The sequence below is a fragment of the Lytechinus pictus genome, chromosome 3 (assembly GCF_037042905.1).
Source record: "Lytechinus pictus isolate F3 Inbred chromosome 3, Lp3.0, whole genome shotgun sequence".
In the NCBI taxonomy this organism is placed as follows: domain Eukaryota; kingdom Metazoa; phylum Echinodermata; class Echinoidea; order Temnopleuroida; family Toxopneustidae; genus Lytechinus; species Lytechinus pictus.
Window position 1 is genome coordinate 26,364,075 of NC_087247.1, and position 25,683 is coordinate 26,389,757.

A 25,683-nucleotide genomic window follows, 5' to 3' on the forward strand; every position below is an offset into this window, starting at 1 on the left:
ATTTTATTTCCCAATTCAATTTTGTACAGTTTCCATTGCCACCTGAATATAGTGCAAATGTCAATTGTTTTATAAACCACATGAACAAAAATGCTCATTAAATTATACCTTTGCGTTTTTTCTCCCTTTTGCTGGGCGTTGCTTGTTTTGTCTTATCATATCACTTTCAAAGTCGATCTAAAAAAAGATTCGATGTCACTTAATATCTGGATTTCTTCTGTTTGTAGGATATGCTTGGATGTCGTCATGATAATACGCCTTAAGGCCCCCTTACACCTAACCGAATTGCCTGAAATATGCCTTGCGATGGCTGGCGAAAGGCATTTTTAAAAAATCGTTTCCAATGGTATCTGAGAGCAAAAGATATTTACCCTTCGTGTTTGGGTTCGTACATCTTCTAAACTAACAGCTGCGATTATTCACATTCGTGCGGAAATTTTGAACATGCTTAAAATTTATCGACGAATTGAAAAATCGTTGGTCATCTGTTTGAATTCGCATCTCTTATTTAGTCTGCGGTAATCGTTCGTTTATAGTTCGTGTGTTTTTTGTCGCGCATAGTCCCTCTTCGCGCTATTGCCAAAGTGGACCGATCTCGAAAGAACCTGTAACGAAGCAACACGATGACACAACGAACAAGATTGCCCGATCTATTCCCTCGTCTTCGTTTCTAACCGCACGCCATATCAAACAATTGCTCACTTTTCGTTCGTCTTATCGGGTTATATCAACCCTTCGCTCGCCTTCGGCCGCAATTTTCTCAAAGATATCGATATCCTTCGCATGTCATATTTATCCTTCGCTTACCGTTCGTTGATCAAATTTGACAATAGTTACTGATCGCATGATTTGACTGAAATTTTATTTGAATTCGTTGAATTCGCGTGCATTTCGTTCATTTTTCCCATTCGTCACCCTTCGTCCACCTACATTCGGTAAGGTGTGAGGGGGCTTTTAAGCTCATATCCTTAAAAATCCCCTCACACCTGACCGTCAAATCATGCGATCAGTAACTATTGTCAAATTTTATCAACGAACGGTAAGCTAAGGATAAATATGACATGGGAAGGATATCGATTTTTCGGTTCAACTCTTTGAGTAAATTGCAGCCGAAGGCGAGCGAAGGGTTGATATAACCCAATAAGACAAACGAAGAGTGAGCAATGGTTTGATATGGCGTGCGATTAGAAACGAAGACGAGGGAATAGATCGGGCGTTCTTGTACGTTTGTGTCATCGTGTTGCTTCGTTAACATGGTTAAGGGTTCTTTCGAGATCGGTCCACTTTGGCAAAAGCGCGATGAGGGACTATGCATGACAATAACACACGAATGATAAACATGATAAACGAACGATTACCGCAGACTAAAATAATAAGAGATGCGAATTCAAACAGATGACCAACGATTTTTCAATTCGTCTGGAAATGTTAAACATGTTCAAAATTTCCGCACGAATTTGAATAATCGAAGCTGTTAGTTCAGAAGGTGTACGAACCCAAACACGAAGGGTAAATATGATTTACTACCAGTTACCATTGAAAACGATTTTGTAAAAAATGCCTTTCGCCAGCTATCGCAAGGCATATTTCAGGCAATTCGGTTAGGTGTGAGGGGCCTTAAACCCACTGTTTATCGATCTTAATTTAATATATACAATATCCCTCCTATCCTCCCTTATATTATATTTCTTTTCCATTATATGCTCTAATTATGTCATTCTCACACTTACACTCTTTTTGTTTTTATGACGTTCCTTTCTCCATTCTTTTTCTTTAATTTTGTACCATGCTAAGTTTACTTCGTGCCACGCTATATATACATGACACAAGACGTTATCCCCCATCCCCCTCCCTCTATATCACACACAAACACACATACGCTCTCACTCACCCACTCACTATCTCTCTCTCTCTCTCTCTCTCTCATCCTCCCCCCCATTCTATCCCGTTCCCCTGAATCAAAATAATCATAATATAAAATCACTTTTCAATCATTTTTTCTTCACAAATATTCTTGTTTAAATAAACCCCCCAAAATAGAAATATTTGATGAATGGAATGGTTTATAGATGAATAAAGAAATTAGAAATCAGTGAATGAATGGATCTGTAAATAACATGGACAGATAATGAAATAAAATAATAAGCAATTTAATGAATCTGAAAATCATATGTAACAAACTAATAAGCAAAAAAAGATTACTTGACAAGGAAATTACGTTAACAGATTAGAATATACCCCTTTATTCCCTGGGTTATATTTTCTTCACTTTCTGCAACCTATGAAAACATTCATCATGAAATTCGAGAATACACAATTGTATGGGGAATATTGCCAACAAAATTCATCTGAGTACTAAATTGGAATTATTGATGCGCCGAGCATACAGGGGCAGACGTGTGCAGTGTACTAAAATTGCTTTACTTTGGAAAAATGTATTGATTAACGTCTGGCCAAGAATAGTCTCGTGTTTTCTTTTTTTCTAGACAAGCTTAATCAGGACTTATTACCAACATTGTGATTTTGTTACGATTATTTGTTGAAAATAATACCAGTGAATTTCGCTCATAAATTCAATCGATCCTGTAATTAAACATTCGTTATAGGCTATGGATTTGATAAAGTGTAGTGGTCTGGTACGGCATCACCTCTCTGAAAAAGTCGATCATGGGTTTGATCCCAGTCTCGTCGTTATAATTATGTAACATAATATTTTCCACGTTTGCCTATTTAACGTTTTGGGGTTTTCCCCCCTCTTTTTTACTGAAACAGTTTTCTAAGATGTAAACTAGAAAGATAAATTGACTTATGTTTAATTTTTCTCTCCCTTTCTAACATGTCTTACAACCGCAATGACGTCAAGTAAAATTACTTTGCACCACAACTGATTAAAAACCATTTTGTGTCACCAAAATGAATAATTTTCGTCTCCGAGCTTTTCAAAGTCGTTTCATTCATTTATTATCAATACGTCGGTAGATTTTTTTCAGAAAAGATTTTAATTAAATTCATGTTCTCACCATTCCGTTTCAAGATTTATGAATCATGAATGTCGTCAGCAATATAGCACGATGAGGAAAAAATGTTTAGACTAACCCAGCGCCAGAGAATAACATTCTTCTGCATATATTTTCTTTGCATGTCAGGCGTTGTCTGTTAACGTGTGTGCGGTGTAGGGCCGGGATAGGGATGCTTCAAGTTTTTCAATTAAATCATGACCAAAAGATATGTTTATGATTAAAAAGTATATGTTATGCAACATTCACATCGCGCTAAATATGTTATAAACTGCTGATTACGATGCCATCCTTGTTATTATCATGAATATTTTTTTACATTATTGTTGTAACTGTTGTTATCCTTGTTATCACTCTTATTATTGTTATTATTCTTGTATTCATCATCACCCTGCAAAAACTCCCATGTTGATTTACCACCAGCCCAGAATCTATATATATGTCCACACCAGAGAAGTACTAAAACAACACCAGTTTGGAATAAAACCGATGCTATTTTAATACTAATTGGTGTTGTATAAACACATGTCTGGTGTTAGACCAAAACCAAACTGGTGTCGTAAAACACTTCTCTGGTGTGGACATATAGATTCCGGTCTGGTGGTAAATCAATTTCGGAGTTTTGGCAGTGCACCACCAATATCATCATTCATGTCATTATCAATATCTGAAATATGTGATCTTGTCTGCCGACCTGGCCTTCCGTGATATATCAAGTACAATTATGAAATTATTCATCTCAAACGTCTGTTACCTCAGCTTCCTCGCGACGAGCTCCTCTTTTGTGGTACCTGGGACCCATTGCATAAAACTTTTGCCATTAAAAAAAGCCTTGGCAAATAAACCAGAACTCTGGCAAACGAAATTATGCCATTGAAAATTACACATTACAAAACTCTGGCAAAAAATTTGCCAGTAGAAATGTTTAAACTTTTGTAGCATAAACAATAGGAATTTCTCTCAAAGCACACACTAGTGGCTGCGTTATACAGATCGATATTATTATTATTATTATTATTATTATCATTATTAAAGTAGTAGTAGTAGTAGTAGTAGTATTGCTATTATTACCATGTTTCCTTCAATCTCACATTCTGCTTCAATGTTTCATCCCGTGAAGGTCGACTCGGGCCGGATGCGCGACAAGGACCTCGTCCGCGAAGTGGACCGGTGGTTCGCATCCGAGTTCCAAGACTGCATATACGAGGAGCACGAGGTTTGTTGGGATGTCAGGCAACGGGGTGAGGTCGGGGAAACCATCCTCCATCTCTGTTACCTCAACAACACCGAGGTCCACCAGGCCATTGCCGAACACCTTCTTGCGCTCTATCCCAAGCTTGCACTGGACATCTACGAAGGGTTCGAGTATTATGGTATCTAGATGAATTCTTCTTTTAGGTACCTTGTCCGAAGTGAGAGCCATAATGTCTTTCCCGCGGGGATCCCGAAAGAGGCTTTTCCTTACCAATTCTGACATTTCCTTATAGACAAAATAATGGAAGATGCAGGAAAGCCATCATGGAAAGGCGCATTGTTCCTTTACAGTGGGATTTCTATTATAGAATATGACACAGGCTTTTGACAAGTCTTTAGAGTCATTCTAAAAGAAAATTATATATATTCATTGTCTCAACCATAATCATAATCTCGCTATTATTAAAGCGCTCAAGACATACATTTCACTATCTAAGCGCTCAAAGATTTATCATTACCTCGGTCATCGGAGTATTTCAATCAGTCACAAATAACTTTTAGCAGTTTAGGCACTTTAGGCCTTTTGCTCCGCACCATCGCGGTTTCTATTACATTGTATTATGGAGGGGGCGGTACTTGGTGAATGAGTAATGTAGAACCCATCGAGAGTCATGATTTTTTCATTATCATGATTATCTGCAAATTATATATGAAAACCGAATGACGCCCAATCTTGTTGCTCTCTGATGAAATATGTTCATGTGGGAGTTGTCAGTGAATTCGAGACATCATAATTTCATTTACAGATGTTGAAGGGCACATCCAGGCTCCTAAACTCCATTTGAATATGTTCGATCTCTTTCATTATGACATTTAAGACATATTCATTGGGCAAGAACCTTGTTCATGACGCTTTCTTTTCTAGCAAATGCTGTAATTTCAGATCGCAATCTTTCAGTAGCTAAAAACGGTAGCTCTAAATCTATCTTTTAAAATACTTCCGTAAAGAAGATACAAAATACTCATTATTGAAAAAGTAATGTATAATAGAATAGATGTTTTAAAGAATAAGGTGTTCGCTCATGAGATTATTAAGCCTGGGAGATTTATGTAGGGTTTTTCATAGACATCTTTCTTGAGTTCGTAAAACAGTTCATCTCTATTTAAAACATTTTCAAATGGTGTCATACCTCATCAAGAATCGGTGAACTGTCACATTCTCTCACTATCTCACCGAAGGTGAATCATGTCTTCATATTGCGATTGTCAACCATGATCTCGATTCGGTAAAGACATTGTGTAAATGCGGAGCAAAGCTCGACCAGAGGGCTACAGGAAGATTCTTCCGACCTTCAAAGAATCTGACGGATGGTAGGTATGTTTTTTTAACCTTCATTGATGATAAACTTGCGGAATAGTCCTTGATTTATATATTCTTTAAACTATAAAGACAATACAATTTTAATGCATTATCAAAGATCGAATCAATTGCATGAATATTTGAGTTAACTTAATTTCTATACAATGAAGTGAGAGATTTTATATTTTGATGAAATTAAATATTGATTTGCATGCGCATTATTGTGATGATGCGAAATATAACAGTAGCTTGTCTTCACCAAACATGGTCAATGATGAATTGACTTGATGTCGTAATTTACGAAGGTGGCTGGAAGTAATATCTTAAGAGATTGTTAAAGAGTGTCATCATTGAAATGGACAAGATGCTGGGAGTTCCAATTCTTGAGGCTGCTGGATAAAACTTCCTCCCATCGATTTTGTATGATTGACTTGATCGGAATTTGCCAAGGCCAATGCGGGCAAATCTATCCCTGATCATCAAATTGAGGACTACTACTTCATTCATAATAATAGTCTGAGGAATAGGTGTCAACAATCCCAGAACTTCTATGACCATGAACTTTTTTTTATCTTCCCTCTCAGGCGTGACCGACAAGGATGAAGAGATGGACTGTCGGGGGCAGGCATACTTCGGGGAGTTCCCTCTAGCCTTTGCCGCCAGCCTAGGAGACAAGGCCATCTATGACTTCCTGATCGAGGAGAGCGTCCGGGTCGATCGAAGGGGTGAGATGGTCATCAAGGGTAGAGTGAACCCCGATGATCAAGATTCTTATGGCAACACTGTTCTGCACATGGTGGTCATCAACAATCAAAAGGTATACTCATCTTCTTTTTCTATTAGGCATCACTATAATTGCGGGAACACGGCATCAGTTAAGGTCAGATGGGTTTTAGAATGTAAACATTCGAAGCCTTTTCTGATTATGGACTGATTGATAATTAGGATGGAATGCATAATCGTTCATCGACTTAACATTATCACATCAACGCTTCATGTTAGTGTACTATACAAAATCTATTGTGCTTGAATTTTCTTCATGGGTCTAATGATAGTATCTTGTGCTCTTTTAAAATCTAGTGATCTTTTTCCATTTGTAACTTTTCTTTTAAAAACAGTAAGATATTCAACCAGCAGCCAAGAATGATTTAGATATCAGGCAAAGGAGTACTGTTGTACTTGTCGTTGCATAATATCATAATTGTGTTCGTGATGCGTCCGCAGCGGTTGGTTCACACTTTGCTGAGAACAGATGCATCAAAATCAAAGCAATTTCATGATTCTTTCATCACCTTTTCTGCAGGAGATGCTGATACATGTTGTACGTCATAGCATCATGCCAGCAAGTATCGTCCTCAGGAACAACAACGGTCTGACCCCTCTGGAACTCTCCTTCCGGCTAGGTCGATGTGCCCTATTCGACACCCTCCTGGATCTAGGTAGCCAGAAACAGTGGACGTACGGTCCTCTGTCCTACGTAGCCTATCCTCTACCGGGTCTTGACTCCATTGGTCCCAATGGAAGACTTGGTGAGTGTCAATTACCAAAGGACCTGTTTCTTGTAGTCAGTGGCGTACCTGGGATTTTTCACAGGGGGGCAAAACCAGAAAAAAAATTGACAAGCAAAAAAAAAAAAAAAAAAAAAAAAAAAAAGGCCTTCAATCACAAATGAAGGATTTCGTACCAGAAAATTTGACAAGCAAAAAAAAAAGGTCTTCAATCACAAATGAAGGATTTCGTACCAGAAAAAAATTTGACAAGCAAAAAAAAAAAAAAAAGGGTCTTCAAGTTCGTCAGGGGGGGCAATAAAGGTCTTCAAGCTCGTCAGGGGGGCAGGGATACGTCCTTTGCATGGGGTTGTGGCTCGTCAGGGGGGGGGGGGGCAGACTGCCCCCTCTGCCCCCCCGTAGGTACGCTAGTGCTTGTAGTGTGTTCTGGAACCTTGCGTTGGTCAGGTGTCCATTCCGAAAATAGTGCTTGTGGTAGAACTAATATAATATTTCAAAATGTTTTACACTTTTGAATATTTGAGTTTTGATAACCCAAAGCAGCTTCAGTTGTGATTCAAATATGGTAGCTCTAGTTTATTTAATTGATTAATATTTAGCTACTACCATCGCTAATCATAGTTACGCCTCAGAGTAGATCATTTCTAAACCAAACCAAACTATTGTGGAACCGAACTCCACCATCTCTACGCCAGTCATCACAAAGCATGCATTAAAAACATCCATAAAAAGCTTCCTATTTACATTTGTAAACTTACGATTCTATCGTCTCCAACTTTCTGTTTGACGTAAGCTTTGGAAATACATCACAAATTAAAATCTTGACTGAAAACAATTATGAAGATGATTTTAAAATCCGATTAGTTATGAGCGTAATTAGCAAGCGAGTAATTGACTATGGATACACCGTTTTAACTAATTAGTTTTAGTTGCACAGCTAAGAGTGCTGTTGACATCAATTCATTATTCTAAGTATTGAAAACCTTATGATTCAACACAAGGTCCCCAGACTATTACAAAATAGTTTGTTCGGTTGGGTAAGCTCCCATCCACCTGAAACGGGCCACATCAGCATCCGGCGAGAACACCCAATTAATCTAATTGTTTTGGAGACGGGGAAATGGTGAAACGGAAATTAAGGATGTCCTCCTCGTATCACGCGGCGATGTTCATTTTAAAGACAACAGTTATGAGCGCAACATTGACAGATTATTCTTCATAATCGTTACACCGGTATTAATCATGATACGGTTCGTGCATAGTCCTATCTTAATGGGGGCAGCACATAATGGTTGTCATAATTCATTTGATTAAAACAAAATGCTATCCTACGTATTCCTGAACTTTTTCCCCGTATGCCTTTGGTATATGATCATTATAGTGTACCCGATCATACGATTCGAGGGGAGTTATCGTACGGTCAGTGCAGGGACATCGTACGATCTCTGTACAACCTCTAAACATGCTAAATATGTTTGTTTCTTTGTTTGTTGTTGTTTGTTTGTTTGGTGTCTTTTTTTTTTTGGGGGGGGGGCTCTCTACGATGCCCGATACAAGAAATTGTACGATCGCTGTACATAATGCACGATGATCGTATTCGTATCTAATATAAATGAGACATAACTAAAATAAATAGGGTCAGGGCCCCGTTGCATAAGATTTGCTATCATAGTAACCAATTGTAACTACCATGGTAACAATGATCAACAGCCAATCAGAATCAAGGATTTCGGGGAAGTTACCATTGCATGGCAGACTTACTATAACTTAGTTTTATGACACGGGGCCCCCGGAGCATAACACAGGCATAAATCTTTTTTTTAATCAATCAATGACGGCTGTACATGTTACATTTGACTTTTGACCTCTTGCCCCCCTAAAAATTATATGTGTATACATAATTATATTTCAATCATTAATAGATGAAAATTCAGCCTTGATGACGATAGTCCGCTGTGGGCAGGCACAGCATTTGAAGATGTTGGAGGTCCAAATCATCCATTTTCTACTCCAAGAGAAGTGGCAACGCTATGCCCGAGTAAGTAGATGGGCCACATGTTGTTTCTGGAAATTGTTTTGTGGGTTCTTTTAAACCAGGTAAAGTAGGTCCAAATCGTCCATTTTCAACTAGTAGGCCCGAAACTTGAAGCTCTGGTTTGGTTCAATAGTGAAATCTTTATAATCTACGGTCCTTTCATATCTGTAAAAAGTATCACTTTTCATTGACCGGCTCTTTGATACGAAAAAAAAATAAATTATATATACACGTATCTATTCCTGCCGTATAACATTTGAAACCGTATTTTACTATTGCATGAACAGTCAGTAATTATCGTTCATGAGCGTTTACCGGAGGAGGGGGCAATTTCAGAATACAAAGAAAATTAAGGTCAAACAACAAATCTCTCCTTGTAGTTCCCAAAATTAACACTCAATTCTACGGCGCTCGTTCATTCAAAATGTCCTCTGCTGAACTTTGGAATAAATTACCTGATATTGTTAAACAAGCTAATACTGTAGAATCCTTTAAGTCCCTTTTGAAGACATTCCTTTTTGTAAAATAAGATATACATGTACCTATTAATTGATATTATATATTTGCTCCTCTGTGAACAGGCTTTTCTTTCTTCTCCATTCTTTCTATTCTTCTTTCTAAAGCGCATAGAGACATGATTTTATCGTCGTTATATGCGCTATATAAGCAATGTTTTATTATTATTATTATTATTACAATCTTCTTAATACAGCTTTCTACAATCCTTTAATTTGTAAAAAATATCTAACGAATGTCTTTAATTAGAAAGATCATTGCAGAGAGAAGGTACTTTAAAATATTATTACGGCAGGTATATATACGTGGTTCCATGACATTTGTTCCGGCGACAATTTATCCGCTGTGAATTCCACACACTAATGGAATCGCCAAATTCAACCCTGGGTTTTAATAGAACCCTATTTCAACCCTAACCCTATATCTGAGACAAAATAAAGCCTGGAGAAATTGCCGCCGGAGCAAATGTCGTACCGTAAAATACATCTTTGTATAGGCATGTTATACCTTCAGCTGGCAATATTAGCTACATTTTCGTGATACGGCATATCAGATTTTGACGAGGCAAGCAATTACATGATGCCACCAAACTACATCAAAATAAACCGTGACAATTTTATTTAGCTAACCATCTGAATTACTCTGTCTCCATAGCAACGCCTGATCATGAAGTTCGCCATCACCGTTATCCAGTTATTAGCGATGTGTATAGTTTCCTTCGCGCGGAAGAGGATAACACCGGGCGACGAAGACAGGGCGACAGAGAAGAAGTTCTTCAGTGGTCAACACTTCGAAAAAATAACACTCACTCCTTTGGTCATCGTAAGCAAAAAATGCATTATCATCTGAATCTATGATATTTGATCCAGCGAACTTTTTCAGATTACTTTGTATGTATGTGATAAGTGTTGTCGATTCTTTATTTTTAGTTCTTTTCATTTCATAATTTTTTGAACGGCGGGCCTTTTTTTTCATAATGCCTAATGTAAGGAAATATCCTTTGATCAACTTGCATATATACTAAATGCCAAAGCAGACAATTATGATTTCTCTTTCTCTTGTATCCTTCCTCTGTTAAGGTCGGAGATCGCTGATATCAGTAGAAATTACTGTAGACACTTCATATCACTAAATCACGTCAGCGTAGTTGGAATATCATGGTAATGCCAATATGGAAAATTAAAACCAAAATTTAGTTCCCAATCTTGCACTATATATTTGATTCATTCATCCATCACACAGTTCATTGATATTAAAATACGAAACAAGTATATGGAAGGAATACCGTATATCTTACATCTAACATCAGGTCTCTTTATTGATATCATTCTCATATCTTTTTTAATCTAGGCAAGATATATAGCGGAGGCTGTGGTAATCTTCATTTGTATATTGAGAATGGGAGAATCAGCTATCGAAGTAAATTCAAGAAAGTCTTTTAGGAGTTACGCTAAGACACTGGTAAGCATTTCATTTAGATCACCTCATGGTTTTTATTTTGAGAATATTTGTTATTTCAACTAAAAAAGTTTTAAAAATTAGCAATTCATTAAGAGAACAGTATTTTCAATGGATACTGCACTAGTTAGCTTATATGCCCAATAATCAAATATTTCATAATGATAGCGCTCAAGTGTGTATACTCGTGTAATTGATGGAGATCTTCTCTTTCCAACATGGGACAATTTCCCTCGCTCGTTATATTGGTCGTTCCGTATTGCTGCCATGTTCCACAATCAATCTTATGTGAATTGCATACATCCTTCGTTTAAAAACTAAGTTTTGGTTTTGATATTGACTCGCTCAACGTTCCAACCCTTTCAAAACTTCACCATGTTCCCAAGTTGCACCTAATGTCGCCTGTTGGGCCTGCACGGGATGACCAAGAATTAAATACAGATTATACTCTTTGTAGTTCGATAAATATCCACTCCTTATGTCTGCCTAGCAATTCCATTGTACACTCTCATGTGTATCTTACAAGATAACTTATGTATTGACGTCATCAAACGGCCATCTTAGAAGCTGACGACATTGCCTTTCGGTTACACGGGCCTAATTACAACTGACAGGCCGAAGATTTTCATTCGAGCCAACACGTTCTCAATTTTTAAATTTAGATATTGCTGATTGACAAAAATAAATTAATATGATTGACAATCTAACACTCATTATAGGGAGGGTATCTATACTGAACTTCCTTTTTTCCAAATTAAGAGATATATCACCACTTTGGAACTGTTCTTTTACTGCGGAAGAATTAGGGCTATTTTACTGTCTCAGGTGATGAATTTCATCCTGTCAGGTGTTGTCTTCATAAATGTCGATTTATTTTTAAAATGAGCCGGTCGAGGTACCCTTTTCTGGTCAGATATGGAATGTCAGACATATATCCGATCCGCTGGTAAACCTTCAACCCTCAAATTTCGTCCTTATTTTTTATGAATTTTTTTTCTATGGAAAATGTTTAGGGCCATGATACCTTGCACGCGTTGGTGATCTGCAGCTGGCGCATCTCTGACGTGAGAACTCCGTTTACGGACATTATCATTTTCGTTGTCAAATTCTTTCAGAGAGGGCGCTTTGGGATCATGATGTCATATGCATGAGGTATATTTGCTCTTTTGTTGGATTTTTTTTTCTTCATTTAAACGTTGAATAAGACTGAACTTTGAATGTTTTTTCTCCTAGATTGAGTTACCTGAGAAGGGGTTCATGATCATAGCAACCATTCTCTTCCTCTTCTGCATCCCGCTAAGGTTCCTGGGTTACAAGTGGGAGGAAGACGCCCTCATCATCATAGCAAGTCCGCTCTCATGGATGTATCTCCTATACTTCTACAGGTCTGTGGTGTTTAAATAATAATTCTTATTTACTCATACAAGCACTTGAACTATTAGCTGATTTTCAAGCGAGCCCTCCCTACATAACATAAAATCTTATTATTACACTTTTCCATTCTCAAAAGTCGAGGGCCTGACAAGCAAGCATATGTCACAGTTCAAAATGCTCACATGCTTTTAAAATTAGAACTTAGTGCTAGTTTGGTAACACTGCATAATGATATGCAGTGATGGCTTCAATGAAGTAAGTGTTGTGCATCGCAAAAGTGTTGAAAAAAATGTTTCTAAGAGAAAAGTAATAACTAAAATAAATGTAGACATGAACTGCTTGTATCACTGGCATGTTCACATCGTGCGAATGACATCTTGCTTGTAATTAATTTCAAAAGTATATATGTAAAGTTGTATACTTCAAAGTAAATAAACGATAAGGTGGCGTTCGAATTAACACAACGCTGTACGTTGACAAGCGATAGTGAAAAAAGAAACGACATTCCCCAATGATATGTATATCGTGAAATAGAGTAAATACTGATCCCGTGATTACAACAATTTTATTATCATTCATATACTATAGTAACTTTGCTTTTTTTTTTCTTTTCTAGAGCTAATCAAAGCCTTGGTCCATTGGTTGTGATGTTCGGACGAATGTGTATAGGAGACATCGCCAAGTTTTCCATTCTCTACTCCACTTTCGTCGTGATGTTTGCTGCTGGTAATTTGTTCAACTTTTTCCCCACTTTTGGGGGGCAAAAATATCGAAACATTGAAAATAAATCTACAGACAATTTATCAAGAGAGAATTTTGAGAATTTCTTTTGTGTCACTTCCAATACAAATATTCTTACCTAATACTTGGATGAGCATCATTGTATGTTACTTTGTACAATAATATCAGGAAGTCTTCAACGTCTACGGTGGCAAATATGTTAAAAATGCAAGTCAAATCACAACGGACAGCTGAGAGGATTTTGTCGAAAGTTGGTGGACCTGGGCAGAAAATCGTCCTAAAGATTCGGACCGGACGAAACATATATGTCGTTGTCAGGGGAACCAGGACAACACTGCTGTTTGATATTCGACAAATAGGGCTTTGTTATGAAGGGCTTTTGACAATAGATTATCTATGTTCCAGAAAGCGTCTGCGTAGTGGTTGCGAAAACTCCCTATTAAGGCCTACGTGACATACCTTTGTTCTAAAAACCATTATATTGGAGAAAAAAAAGTTCAAATAAAGTCTGGACCTAGTCCTCAATATTCGTTAACTTGTTAGTCCCTTAATTCAAACTTGGTGTTCATTTATTAAAGGTCAAGTCCACCCCATAAAAATGTTGATTTTAAATTTAAATCAAACTAGCACAATGCTGAAAATTTCATCAAAATCGGATGTAAAATAAGAAAGTTGTGACGTTTTAAAGTTTCGTTTATTTTTCTCAAAACAGTTATATGCACAACTCAGTGACATGCAAATGAGAGAGTCGATGATTTCCATCACTCACTATTTCTTTTGTTTTTTTATTGCTTGAATTATACAATATTTCCATTTTTACCAATTTGACATTAAGGACAAACTTAACTGAACCATAAAATGTTATAACCATGGTACTACCACATGTTCAGGGAGGAATAAAACTTTGTTTCATGGGACAATTAGGAGAAAATTAGAATATTTCATATTTCATACAATAAAATACAAAAGAAATAGTGAGTGAATGATGTCATCTGTTCCCTCATTTGCATACCGACCAGGATGTGTGAAATTAAGCGAAATTTTGAAATGTCATAACTTTCTTATTTTACTTCCGATTTTGATGAAATTTGCAGTCTTAAGCTTGTTGGATTTTTCTCTTTTTATTCAAATCAACTTTTTTGTTGGGGTGGACTTGTCTTTTAAGTATGTTAGGGTCAGAAAGGTTTTCACGTATTCTCCAAGACAATTTTGGTTCAAGGTTTATACTTCCCATGTCATAAATATGCATCAAATAAAAATGCGCATGCAACAGGCCCCATACGGGATAAACATTGTATAATGCAACGACATTTTTTTCAGTAAAAAATGTTTACACAAATAATGCAGGAATTGAGCGTTAAATAGTTAATAACAAATGTTTAAGTGAAGATGTATATACAAATAGTGCGGGAATTCGGAAGGCATCAAATAATAAACGATGAATATTTAAGGAAAAATGTTTATACAAATAATGCTGAAATCGGGCATAAAAGCACGAAATAGTCGAATCGGAGCTTTATAATCATGATTATGATTTTCTCAATCTTGCTGACAGTATTCAACATTGCCGTGGACAGCGACAGTGAATTCAAAGACTTTGAGGATTGGTTTGAGTCAATAGCTACAACATTCTGTATGACCTTTGGTAGATATGGGGTAAGTTGAAGATGGCTCAAAGTCTTGAATCTTCAATCATTATTTAAATTTTCACACATAGCAGTGGCGTAACTACCGGAGGGGGGGCACGTGCCCCCCCCCCCAATCGGCTGGCAAAAAAAAAATAGGGAAAAGGAGAAAAAGAGGGGAAAAGGAAGAGAAACGTGGTGGGAAATAAGAAATTATTGTTTATTATAATATATTATAATTATGCTATGTTATATTACGTAAAAAAAACATTTTTATATAACTTTATGAATCATAATTTGCTCAGGGCCCCTGTCTTCACTGTTCCTGGTGTTCGCATTGTCTGTTTAACCATGAACCTGTATAATCGTATTGTACTAAAACCTCCCATTTTCAAGTGAATATACATCAATAATATTTCCTCACACTTCGAGTTATTATTGTTTTATGTAGTGACATATGGTAAATAAAGTGATTGCCCCATTTTAAGGTCTAATATAAAACATTTCCTGTCCGTGCTGTACTTCGCATTGGTGGATTGGTGAGATATGTCTGCTCTTCATGAATTCCTAAAATCAGTCATTAAAATGTCCCTTTTTCTGATCTGAATATCAAAAGTTTTCAGCTCGCGCTTAGCGTTCGCATTATTTGATCAGTGAGATACATATCTGGCACTGTCCTTAAATTGTCTCTTTCAGGTCAGTATACCTGGCAACTGAGAAGCGCGCTCAGTGAGCGACTGCCACTGAAATATAGTATTTTCAAAAGGAAAATGTATGTTTTGATAGTCCATCTGGGTGATTCATAAAGCTGTCCGTTACTTACGAATGACTTTTTGTGCAACTTGTGACCCTTTCTTGTCCTAAAAGTGATAAATCTATCGCTATATCATATCATTGATTTAGTACCTAAAACATGAACAGCTTTATGAAACTCCCACCATATCACATGAAAATACGACACTGGGTTCACCTGGATGCGGTATGGGTAATATTTGGTTAACTTGGGGCTTGGCCCAATGCCTGGCAGCTCATCCAGATGCATTCAATGTATACATAATTTCGTGTAGCTGCAACAGTTATTATATGTCTCTGTAATTGAAGAATTTGTTTAATTGATTGGTTTGATATTTTCTTTCTGCCGAATAAAATAATAATAGTGACTGTATGTTCGCTCTTAACATGGCGGAGACTTGTTACTTCTATCGTGTCTATGGATGGATTGTATGATGTGGTGCACTGGTGCTATGATTGTATGATGTGGTGCTATGATCATGAGTAATGATCCCGGGAGGGGGTGGGGGAAACACACCCACCCCCAAAAAACTTGAAAGTTTGTAAATCAACTTATGCGAGAGGGTCTTGCACCCCTCGCCATGCACCTCACCCCAAAACGTCACCACCCCCCCCCCCCCAAAAAAAAAAAAAAAAAAAAAAAAAAAAAACTTAAGAAGTGAATGGTTTGACCAAACATGTCCAAACAATTTTAGGTGAAATATTCAACTTGTGGGCATTATGGGAAAGACAAGACAATAGAATGAATATTAGCTATCCTTTTTGAGAGCTGCCAACAACCTAAGGTGACAAGACCATACAAAAGTCAAGAATCAACATTCCTTGGACAAATTCACTCAAATTTTTTAACAAAAATAATGATAATTTCGTCTTACATTTGCAAAAAAAAATATTATTTTGAAAGTGAGAACCCTTTGGTTCTTGTAGTTATCCAGAAAAAATAGCTCCTGAGAAGTTGGAAGCTATATTGCGACATCAGTAATGTCATAATGTGACATGTGTGGTGACGAGATGAAAGATTTATGTAGCGATTGTATCATCTTGGCGATAAAAGTATTCTCATCCCATTTTTCTAAAATTTTCCCAATATTTTTTTAACATTCTGATTTCAGGTGGTCACTACCAAAGACCATGCGAAGCACCCGGGTATATCTATAATTCTGATGGTTCTCTTTGCAATCCTTATTCCGATCCTCCTGCTCAACATGCTGATAGCCATGATGGCCAAGACCTACACTGAGATCATGGCAAGAGCCGTGATGGAATGGAAGAGGCAGGTGGGTTCTTCAGTTGTTCGGTCAAGGTGGTAAAATCTTTCTGGAAAGACGGGGTGATCCACAGCAGTCTGCTACAGTAAATCATCCCTGAATATTGAATACGACGCATCCTTCAACTAGAATTATTGTTTTAGATTGTAACAATTAAGCTGTGCATATACAGTAGTTACAGATTTATCACCTTCAGTAATATTGTAACCAATACGAATGTCATAATGTGCAAAATACTTTGGAGGTAAATGTTCGACTCTTAAATAAAACATCGTGTACATGTGATATTTATAAACGGAAAAGGTAAATTTTTTCCTACCTATTTAAGAGGGGTGGGATATCGGTGAATATTTAATTTCTTACCCTTTTCCAAATAAAAGTTTTTGATGAAAAATATACTGAAAGCATTAGCAACATTCATAACAATCCAAGGAAATTAGTAGGCCTAGACAAAAATTTGCAAATGCTATTTCAAGTAAGTTACTTCTGCACAGAATCCCAGTTCTGCAATCCCGTTTTCTTGTTTTACTGAATCCTATAGTGGGCGATGATCGTTCTTCAAGCTGAACGTACAGTAGACCCTCAGCAGCTTGTCCGTTACCAGAAAGCATATTCGGCATCTATAACGTTTGACCACCCGCAGGCAGTCAGTACCGAGACCACCCATACCAATTTCTCCAAGAGTTTAGCCCCACCAACTCTACTTACGGTCGGTGCGGAGCTTCCCGGGTCGATAGATATACGCGAGAGGCGCCGATCTTGGGTGACGCTGGCTCGGGAACAGCAACAGTAAGTGTCATTTTTATAAACGTAGTTTTGATATAGATTAGTCGATGATATAGAGGGCTTTTCAATGTTCCCAAGAAGCAGAATACTACAATAGACCTCAGTCGATCATGCACATAAACATAAAAACGTATAAAGAATAAATTAACCAGCTCGCAAAGTATAAGATGATTGTGTTGCATCATTTTCTTATATATTATGCCTTTTTATGGCGTTATTCAGACATTTAACTCTAGAAGGTTCAAAGTATTATCTCGTCAAGTCAACATCCTGTAGAAAAGAGGATCAGACGACAAGATGTTGAATCTTATCACGTTAACATCATGTGAAAGAGATGATTACATGACAAAATCTCAGATCTATTCATGTCAACATCTTTTAGTAAAGATCAGATGACAAGATCTCGGATTTCGTCATGTCTACATCTATGAGCTGATGAAAAGAGCTTGGATTTTTGTCATGTCTATATCATGCAGAAGTGGCATGGCTAGATAATTACTTCGACCAAACATTAATGACCCATACAACTCAGGTAGCAGGCTACATATGGGCAAGCATCTTATCATCCGAACAGTTTCTCTATGGGGATGCCCACATGACGAGATACAAGGCCTTGCTATCTGATCAATTTCTGCTAACGGAGGTCAACATGACAAGATCCGATATCTCGTCATCTCATCTTTTCGTTAGCAAGATCTTTTACTCTAGATAATTATCACAACATCTGGATGTGGATGGTACTTTTAAGCTTCCATACTTATAGCCATAGTCTGAATAAATTAATGCACAAGATAAGAGAACGATGCAACGCAACCATCGTCTACCTATTGCGTGTGAGGAAAGTTAATTGGATATTTATAAATTAAGCTCGAGTGAATTCTAGTGTAGTATTTACATGATTTAGCATTCTCAAGAACGTTGCCGTCCTTTAATGTAAAGTCCCTAATTATTACTATATAATGTTATTGGTAAGCATATAGTATTGTAATTCGTTTTAGTGATTGCTTTCATTTGTTTGTTTGGTATGTTGATAATGAAATGAATAAAACACTCAATCTTATATGAGAATAAAAATAAAGTCCCTAATTATGTGAATACTTTCATTTTTCTTAGGATTGATATGATGGAAGAGGGGCAGTCTTTACTCAGACGTGGCCAAGACGACTGGATACCGATGGCGGGAAAGACTGGCAAGGGAGTCAGTTGTAGGGCTGTACTTATTGAAAAGCTTGTCAATCTAAAATCAGAGGCCGATTGATCACATTATTGGCCATTTATAAGAAAGGAGCTAAAATGTTACATCCTTGATTTACTTTTCTTTTATTTAGTATCGTAGATGTACGTGTCCCCTTTTTTCTTTTTCTTACTCTTCTTCAGAAAGTCTGTAATAATTAAGTCAACGGAATGGTAAGAATGTTAAGAAACATCTGGATTTTGTCTAATTAAGATCTACACTCTATATACTCAATTCTTAGATCAGAGATAAGTCTCAAATATTAATTGAGATTGATTCTTGTCGGACCCAATCCTTATGAGACATGACCTCTGACCAATATTGTCATATTTCTCATTTCAGAGTTGCGTAAAACATCACAGTATGTCGTTTTTATAAGATAAAGCTTGAAAAGTGTGTTTGAAAATATGTCAATTCTATATGTGGGAGATCTGATTTCTACATGGCTCCAGAATGTATGAATTATATGCTCTGAATAATATGATAGTATAGTTGGATGTCTATATAGGCTATCGATACCTGCAGGAAAGAACACAGTGTTCACTCTAAAACAAATATTGGGTAAAAGTGCTCCATGGGGGTCATTATGTGTCCAACCAACACTGGGCATGTCTTTTGGGTAGTTTTATTTATCCCAGTGTGATGAAAATTTTGCCCATTCTAAAGCAATTGTTGCTTATTTTTTAACCTTACTGGACAGTATGCTTCCCGCATTGGGTAAAATACTGCCCTAAATTGGTTGTACACATAATTACCCTCGTGGTGGTAAAATTTTACCAACTGTTTTTTACAGTGTACCACAGTGTGTTCAAACAGTGTGATAGCAGTGTAATAACACTTTCACACTATTAAATTTGAAAAGTACATAGTCCACTTATTGAACAAATGGTGAACACCCCCACCTCGGGGGTGTCTGCAGTATTAAAGGTAAAAGAAAGTTGTTGCATCAAACAATTATTTTTTCATGATAAAGTCTTTTAAATCAAGGTTAATTGTCACCATATTATCATACATAGAGGGTTGGTATATTAAATGTAAAAACAGAATTTAATTTTGTCCCGACGGAAGTTTTTTTATCAACAGTTTTGTAGAGAACTTCAGAAGCGATATATTAAGGAAGGTATAAAAAGGCTGATCGGCAACTTGTTTGCTGGATTCCATGCAGATATGATGATGATTGGGTCTTGCAAATTCGACAAATATCCGAGCCCCAAAACATGCAAAATTACCTGATATGTCATTCAAAATAACAATAGCTTTGATCTTTTTTGTTTTGTAAAAGTATTTGTTTAATTCATTCAGCATAATAAAATAAAGATGTCTTGTTATACGTGGAAACTGAAATAGATATAAAATTGTAAAACCCTCAGTGATTCATAATTGTAAAGACAATGCAAATTTGGGTACATACAATGATCAAGAATCTACACCTGCTTAATCAACTTTTTTAGATAGTGTGTTCGTAAAAAAAGTCACCGAAGTGATTAAGAATACATGGTTGGTTCGAGTGATAACTCATTAGCTTTTATTTACACCTTTATTTCATTTCCATTGTCTCGGTTCAAAGTGGAAAAATACAAAATCTATCTCGAGCATTTGTTTATGTAGTACGAAGCAAACTTTCTGCTTTGTTGTACATTTTTGTGTGTGTTCTATCGTGTGTGGGTTTTGTTTACAGAAACTTTCAATGAGATGTTATCCCGAGATTCCCGTCTGCAATGTTGATTTGCGAGTGAATGTAATTTTCGAGTGAATGTAATGTTAGAAAACAATACAGTCTCACATCCTTTTCTCCATTTATTTCATTGAATAAAATGAAATGAAAAATGATGTATTGTGTTCGGGACCGATATCATTTTAGAAGAGAAGTGTAAATGAAGAAACTCTTGAGAAAGTTATATGCAGTTCAAATCACAGGGTATTTATTAATCAATCAGCTACAGTTACAACTCGAAGCACATGAAGATATCAATGAAGATTCGGATAAAACAGGAAAGGATGGATATAATATTTTCAAAGCATAAGATATATTCCTGAAGGTGAATTGATATGGGATGGACGTCTAAGTCTTGATGTCAGTCAGTTTATCTGGATGAGTACGGGTCTAGTATCTCTATTTAATAATCAAGAAGTCTTATTAATATCATTAGTTTGGGGTGTAACAATTTAAGTGTAAGTGATCTACACTTACTCTGATTGGTTTACAGGTAACTGTATATCAAACTTTATCTGTTATAAGGGGTGTGGTGATGCTCTGTGCAAGTGACTGGGGCTGGAAGTGTGAGTCATACTTCTTAGAACTTTTGTTCCTTGAAGTTAGCTGACTTCACTGAGGGTTGGTCTTTTATGGTCCGGTTTTAGGAGTTAAATGGTAGTGGAGGTTTTGGAATTCTAAGATGACATTGGGGGAATTTGTAAACAAGTGAAGGTAAATGACTGAGAGGATAACAGGAAGTTAAACTACATAACAGTATATTACATTTTTATTTAGCAAGACATTTACCATGCTGCAATGTCAGGTATTCATACCGACATTTGTCTTCGCAGTCTGCTGAAGGGCTGAAATCCTTTCGATCTAACAGCTGCAATGTCAGAAGAACACAGACCCACATTCCTTTTGAAGAACGGTATTGATTTGCTACTTTGTCAGGTAACATCCTATTGCGTTGGAAGCAAGACAATTACTTGGCATTAAGTGGAACAATTTCAGTCTTACAGGGAACGGCAACTGATATCCGATCAGGGTGCAACCTACAGTTGAGCAAAGGACATTATTTTATGGTGGCACTTCACCGTACCGCCGTATCAAATATGGATACAAGAAAAACAATCCGTTTGGGGTCCCCAGTCAGAGATTCTCAACCCAGAAAGAATATCTGGTCAATCTGGACGAACGTACGCAAATACCAATAATACGGAACAAGCCGAAACAGGACGAAACAGAAAAAAAAAAGTAAAGCTAACAGGCTGAGGAGTAGGAGATGTCCAGAACAACATTGAGGCTGTGAGGAATAACTGGAGGCCCACCCAAAGACCAAAACTGCACGCCGTAATTGTTCAGGGACAGGACCAGCAACTTTCCACCGTTTTGAAATATTGGATCTTAATGTGCATCCTTACAGAGTGCATGAGCGTCATTAACTGTTGGATAGGGATTTCCAGAGGACGATCATCCTTTCGACGTGGCTGCTGGGCAGGATTGAGGGCAATGCCACTCTTATCCGAAATCTTGTTGGCGACGAACGACAAAGTCACATTTATTAGCATGGACATGATGGATGAGAGAGCGAATAACCACAGTGTTGTGGAGTACGCAGCTACCAAATTTCAATTATGACGTAAACATAAGCAGACAAAAGTGGAGTGTGTGGGCTTACCTTTCCATAGGCGGATCCAGCTTTTGGCGAAAGGGGGGGGGGGGGCGCACTGCCGATCGGCGCACATATTTTTGCACTTCACCGGCGCCATAAAAGAAAATGTTGAAAAATGGGTAAAGTCTGACCTTGTCAAATGCTCTTTTCAAAATGTAGGATTTCCAGTCATGCCATTTTGCATGACCACACGCAGATAATATTTCCGGGGGGGGGGGCAAGACTCGAAAATTTGGTGCACATCTCACATTTGCACACTTTTCATAGTGTTCATGAAATGTTAAGGGAAAAAAATGTTTTTCACAACAGCAGATCGCGAATGTGCCCCTTCCCCCTTGCTGCGTACGACCATTCCCTGAAGTCCACTTAAACATATCTCATTATAACAGAAATATCCATCAATTTAAACATATAATCTTTCTAAAACATATATAGAGAGAGATTTAAAAACCTATTAAAGAAAGAAACAAGCAAAAGTAACACAAATTTTGCATGTTATGTGCGATTTCAAAATCTCGTGTATTAACCCTTTTATTGCGATGAGGCCAATACTTTTCTATATTAATAGAGATACAAGTTTTTTTTTACTATATGTATATATATATATATACACAGGGGCGTCGATCCTTTTTTTAAGATTTGGGGGGCAAAATCATGAATCAACTTTCCAAAGGCGCTCGATATCACACAAAACAAACAAACTCACACAAACACACACACACATATGCATATATATATATATATATTTATATGACTCATGAGATAGAAACACATATCTCACCAACAAATTAATGTGAGCGCGAAGTGCGAGCTGAAATTTTTTAGTATACTGACCTGAAAACAGGAAAAAGGTGCCTGTTTAGGACTGTTTGTAGTAACTCATGAGGAGGATACATATCTCACTACACAGGTAATGCGAGTGCCGAGGGCGAGCTGAAATTTCTTTATATTCTGACCAGAAAGCTTGATATTCTATGCATTTTTGGTACCAATGATTAAGATGGGTATCTAAAAAAAACAATAGATGCGAGCGCGAAGCGCGAGCTTAAAATTTTGATATTTCGATCTGAAAAAAATGACAGTTTAATGGACGTTTGTAATAAAGAACAAGATTATATCCAGCAAAAGATTATTGCAAATCGAAGCGGGAGTTCTTTTGACGTTTAGTCCTGAAAAAGGGACATTCTATTCACCTATTTAATCATGAAAAGTATTGGGTTCTGCTACAGAAATGATGCGAACGCGAAGCGCGAGCTGAAAATTTTTATATTCCAATCTGAGAAGCGGATAATTAAATATTTTAAATAAAGAACGAGTTGTGAAGCTCAATCTCAATATATGACTGGTTGCGTAATTATACACTCCCGGTACTAGCAACGGGTTTTAGCAAAGTTTTGGGCTAAAATATCGAATCATCTTCATAAAACACTATAGTAGCTGTCTTAAACTAAAGGCCATACAGTTGGCGCAATGTGGAATGTGTAAATAAGAAAAGTGACTGACCTTCTTTTTATTAAAGCATTGAAAAATAAGATCAAAATTAAAGGATTTGCTCTACGCTTTTGTATGATTCTGGGATTTTTAAAATAAATTAAAGATTTCATGACATCTGTCATTCTGTGGGCAACTGCCCCGCCCCAGTCCACTCTGTAAGGGCATGCGATAAGCTTTGTTATGACCATTCAACAACAAAATGTATAACCAGGTGCCGCTGATCATTCTTGACCGGCGCCGATCTAGATTTGGTTGACAATAGGCCCTTCTTCATTATTCTACCGGCGCCTATTTATTGGAACAAGGGGACGCTGATTATTCTTGACCGGCGTCGATTTAGAACAAGTAGTGCTGATTGTTTTTACCGACGTCACGTAAGATTCAGGCAGCGGCAATTCATAATTGACTGGCGCCGATTTAGAACCAGGAGGCGCCGATTATTCTTGACTGGTGCCGATTTTTAACCAGGTGATGCTGATTATTCTTGTCCGGCGCCGATTTAGATTTAGGTGGAGCTGATTATTCTTGATCGGCGCCGGTTAAGACTCAGGCAGCGCCGATTTATAACCAGATGGCGCTGATTATTCTTGACCAGCCCCGATTTAGATATAGGTGGCGCTGATTATCCTTGATCGGCGCCGGTTACGAACTCAGGCAGCGCCGATTTTTCTTTACCGGCGCCGATTTATAACCAGATGGCGCCGTTTATTCTTGCCCGGCGCCGATTTAGATTTAGGTGGAGCTGATTATTCTTGATCGGCGCCGGTTAAGACTCTGACAGCGCCGATTTATAACCAGATGGCGCTGATTATTCTTGTCCGGCCCCGATTTAGATTTAGGTGGCGCTGATTATCCTTGATCGGCGCCGGTTAAGAACTCAGGCAGCGTCGATTTTTCTGTACCGGCGCCGATTTATAACCAGATGGCGCCGATTATTTTCATCTGGTGCCGATTTAGATTTAGGTGGCGCTGATTATTCTTGATTGGCGCCAGTTATATGCAGGCAGCGCACTGCTGATTATTTTTAAACGGCGAAGTTGTTGGGAAAAGGGTAGTTAAAAGAAAAGATAAGGAAGATGATATGATTGTGCTTTGCTGGGGGATAGTCTTTCCTTACTGTTGCTAATATTATATCAGTGTATAATTTTTTTAAGCGGCGCCTTTTCTTTCCTTTCCTTTATTTTTATATTTTCAAGCAGCGCCTTTTCTTTCTTTTACTTTTTTTTTTTTTTTTGAGCGGCGCCTTCGGCGCCGCTCAAATATTAGGGGGGGGGGGGGCGCGCGCCCACTGCACCACCCCCTGGATCCGCCACTGCTTTCTGTAAGTGGTCAAATAATTGGGCCATTCCTTTTCACTAGAAACATGGTGGCATGTACTTAGCCTTGATCAATGAAGACATTCTTTCAAAACTGGAAGTTAACTTTGAAATACAAGATCGAGGAATGTGGAATGTTCCACATTCCACAAGCTTTCGAGCTTTCGTGGGTCATCCTGTGCAAGCCTGTTGTTTTTAATGCTACTGTATATATGTTATGGTGACTTGCCAAATAAAATCAATCAATCAATCAATTCCGGCATGCACATTTGGTGGGTGCATGGATAGGTCCATGGTGGGTGCAGGGTGGTGCTCCAGCTCAAAGTCTTCGAACTGTCTGTAAAGAGGCAGGTAGAGCTATTTGGCCGCTGGCGGGGCGAACGAATAGTATCTCTTAATTATGAGGTAGACTGGCCCTGCATGATTTGACTTGACACCCTGTCAGTTTTACCTCTGGAGAAACCTTAGGAGCAGGGTTCGAATATCCCTACCACTCTGTGATCTGGGTGACTTACAGGCGCATATTCGCCAAGGGATCGATGTTCTCCGTCATGATCCGGCAAGGACCATGATGGGTAGGTGTTGACAGAGTAG

The 25,683-nt window shown here is 37.6% G+C and overlaps 1 protein-coding gene across 1 annotated transcript; it reads left to right on the forward strand.

Annotated features, from left to right (window-relative positions):
• The first annotated feature begins 4,143 nt into the window (after nucleotides 1–4,143).
• LOC129256422 (transient receptor potential cation channel subfamily V member 6-like) lies at nucleotides 4,144–20,501 on the forward strand. The gene is made up of 13 exons (XM_064096717.1): nucleotides 4,144–4,390; nucleotides 5,451–5,582; nucleotides 6,156–6,388; nucleotides 6,875–7,100; nucleotides 9,002–9,117; nucleotides 10,285–10,452; nucleotides 10,981–11,091; nucleotides 12,322–12,473; nucleotides 13,079–13,188; nucleotides 14,759–14,859; nucleotides 16,733–16,897; nucleotides 17,430–17,677; nucleotides 18,788–20,501. The coding sequence occupies exons 1-13, from the start codon at nucleotides 4,153–4,155 to the stop codon at nucleotides 18,930–18,932; spliced, it is 2,145 nt and encodes a 714-aa protein (XP_063952787.1). The 5' UTR covers nucleotides 4,144–4,152; the 3' UTR covers nucleotides 18,933–20,501.
• Nucleotides 20,502–25,683: the final 5,182 nt, after the last annotated feature.